Source organism: Nannochloropsis gaditana (assembly GCF_000240725.1).
Source record: "Nannochloropsis gaditana CCMP526 unplaced genomic scaffold scaffold1547, whole genome shotgun sequence".
NCBI lineage: Eukaryota > Eustigmatophyceae > Eustigmatales > Monodopsidaceae > Microchloropsis > Microchloropsis gaditana.
Window position 1 is genome coordinate 1 of NW_005802406.1, and position 1,196 is coordinate 1,196.

Consider the following 1,196-nt stretch of genomic DNA (forward strand, 5'->3'; position numbering starts at 1 on the left):
TTCCCTCCCTCCTTCCCTCCCTCCTTCCCTCCCTCCCACCCCCTTTCTCCCCTTGCAAACCTCGTGCCTTGCCTCGGTACCGCCGCTTCCCGTGGCCCCTCTCCCCCTCCGCCCCCTTCCCCCCCTTGGGCCCCCTCCGTTTCTCCTCCCCTCCTTCCCCCCCTTCCCCCCCCGCCGTCTCCCGTCGGTTGGGCGTGAGGCCCGGCACCCCCGGAAAGTCCCGCGGCCCCCGATCGAGAAGGGCGGGAGAGCATAAATTTCCCCCAGGGAGAGCCCCACCCACTTGAAGGACGGCTTCCGTGAGTCCGTGACGTGCACTTTGGCGATGAGTTGGAGGGAAGTCAGCACGTTGGCGATGTCGTAGAGCCGCCTCACTTTGGTTTTCATTCCCCGGTCGTTCAAATTCTGCGCGTTCGCACCCAACAGTTTCTCGGCCGCCCCGGACAGCGAGATGACGCTGTACCCGACCAAGAATAGCTGGATGAACTTTTGCGTCAAACGCCCCAGAGACTTCTCCTTCCGTTCCTCCTCCTCCCGTTCCGCCTCCGTCCGTTTCGTCCTCCTTCCCTTCCCCTTCCTCCTTCCCCCTCCCCTCCCTCCTCCTCCTCCTCCTCCTCCTTCTCGTGCACCCTCCCCCCTCCCTGTCTCTTGTCTGTCCCCCCCCGCCGACCCCTCCACCCCTTTGGAGGTGAACGTGACTACTCCCAGCATCCGCCCTCCCTCCTCTCCTCCTTTCCCCACTCCGTTCAGGCGCGCGTCCTCCGGCCATTGCTTCAAGCCCGCCTCCTGGAGCTGCTTTAACGTGTCTCGGAGGTACTTGACACCGTACCAATAGTACGTGTTCTTGCACTTGCGTTCGACGAAGACGATCGACTCCAAGATGTTGATGATGTCGTAGATCCGCCGCCGTTCCACTTTCAACGTGACTGCCGCCATGTCGAGGGAGATCCCGTTCTCGGCCCCGGCCTCCGTCCCTTCCTCCCCCTCCCGCCCAAAGGTGCGGATGAAATTCTCGCAGAGCAATCCCAGGCTCTTCTCCTTGCGACTGTAGGCGGTCTGAGAGGCGCCGACGGAGAAGGCCGGGAAGGAGGGAGGGAGGGAGGCGGGAGAAGCGCCGGTGGGGGCCCCGGTGGGTTGGAAAGGGGGGAGGAAGGGCGGGGGGGGCGCGTCGCCGGGGGGATGGGGGGGCAAGGAAG

General features: G+C 64.7%; 2 protein-coding genes across 2 annotated transcripts; both read right to left on the minus strand.

The window, feature by feature from the left end:
• Positions 1-211: 211 nt before the first annotated feature.
• Positions 212-571, minus strand: NGA_2127500 (uncharacterized protein; the record flags this gene model as incomplete). The annotated part of the gene is made up of 1 exon (XM_005852285.1): positions 212-571. A coding segment is annotated over one exon (360 nt), but the record flags the coding sequence as incomplete, so codon positions are not given.
• Positions 572-642: 71 nt separating this feature from the next.
• Positions 643-979, minus strand: NGA_2110100 (uncharacterized protein; the record flags this gene model as incomplete). Its single annotated transcript, XM_005852284.1, has 1 exon — positions 643-979. A coding segment is annotated over one exon (337 nt), but the record flags the coding sequence as incomplete, so codon positions are not given.
• Between the last annotated feature and the right edge of the window lie 217 nt (positions 980-1,196).